Below are 1,403 nucleotides of genomic sequence, written 5' to 3' on the forward strand. Positions count from 1 at the left end.
TGTGCAGGCGGTGCCTTGGCGAGGAGTGAGCCCCAATCGTGCACTTCACCGAATGTCCGATCGATTCCTCTTGTCGGGAAAAGCGGCAGGTAGGCCGCAGGCCGTGCCGCTACCCGGACAAGGCCTGTGGTACAACTATTCGCATTTAATGCGTAAATTCGGTTAAGTGCGTGTCCGAAGCGGTATGGATAACAACAGGAAAATACACAAAAACATATTTGATGTGGCATGTAAAACCGCCGGTAAATGGGTAAATGTACCCCATTTCAAACGATCAAGCCATTGCCCGCTCCATGCGTTGACCCAAAGCACTACTAGTACGTGTCTCGCCACTCGAGACGCCCACGATACCGGTACAGTATCTCCAGCGTTCAGCTCCATCAGTCCACCAAAGGTAAACAATACTTCAAAGTAATTTAGTGGTACTAGTAAATAGTATTACGAGTAGAATTTCAATTCTTAACGTTACTGCAAATCCATATGTAGAATTTATCTAGTGGGCGATGTACAGTACAGTACACGTGAGTTGCCACTGCTTTGGACGAGTTTAATGGTTTGGCGACCATCCCACGATCGTGTGTTCCACTTTTGAATTTCTCCGGTGGCCAACATGTTTTCGACCTTCAAATCTGCTGTGGTCCTTGCTCTTGTGGCCGTGGCGTGCATCGAGGCTTGCGGTGTTGATCAATCTCTAGCGGCGCGTTGTTTGACCGATGCCCACCCCACAAAGTACCAATTATCCAAAGCTGTGGCTCGTATTCGCACCAGTGTTACATACTGCACGGCGTGGCTGTGGGGGTCGGAAGGCCACCTAATCACCAACAATCACTGCGTCCCGAACGAGAGCGTGGCCAAGGAGACCCGAATCGAGCTTGGCTCCGAGTGCTCGACTTGCAATGATTTCTTCAATGATATCAAAGGTGCTTGTATTGGAACACTTGTCGTCGACAGCACCACATTTGTGTTTACGGACTACGACTTGGATATGACATTGCTCAAGTTGAACGTGAGCCCTGACGTGAACTTGACCCAGTACGGGTACTTGCAATCCCGCGCCACGAATGTCACGTTGGACGACCAAATCTACATCCTGGGCCACCCCGGTGGCAAGCCGAAACACATTGCGTTCTTGGGCGACGACGGCAAGCACGCTCGCATCACCAACTCGTCCACGCCCGCGGGATGCGGTGAGAAAGACACGTTGGGGTACAACGTCGACTCCGAAAGCGGAAGTTCAGGCTCCCCCGTCTTGAGTCCAGACGACGACAAGGTCGTAGCGTTGCACAACTGCGGTGGCTGCGAACTCGTTGGTCAAAACACAGGCATCAAGATGCCGAATATCGTCGCCCTATTGAAGTCCAAGAACCTGTTGCCCAAGGATGCAGTGGCCGATGATCTCTGTT

At 51.5% G+C, this 1,403-nt stretch overlaps 1 protein-coding gene across 1 annotated transcript; it reads left to right on the forward strand.

Annotated features, from left to right (window-relative positions):
* Positions 1–610: 610 nt before the first annotated feature.
* On the forward strand, positions 611–1,395 carry H257_16802 (hypothetical protein; the record flags this gene model as incomplete). Its single annotated transcript, XM_009845373.1, has 2 exons — positions 611–1,310; positions 1,358–1,395. The coding sequence occupies 2 exons, from the start codon at positions 611–613 to the stop codon at positions 1,393–1,395; spliced, it is 738 nt and encodes a 245-aa protein (XP_009843675.1).
* Between the last annotated feature and the right edge of the window lie 8 nt (positions 1,396–1,403).

Source organism: Aphanomyces astaci (genome assembly GCF_000520075.1).
Source record: "Aphanomyces astaci strain APO3 unplaced genomic scaffold supercont1.92, whole genome shotgun sequence".
Taxonomy (NCBI): Eukaryota; Oomycota; class Saprolegniomycetes; order Saprolegniales; family Verrucalvaceae; genus Aphanomyces; species Aphanomyces astaci.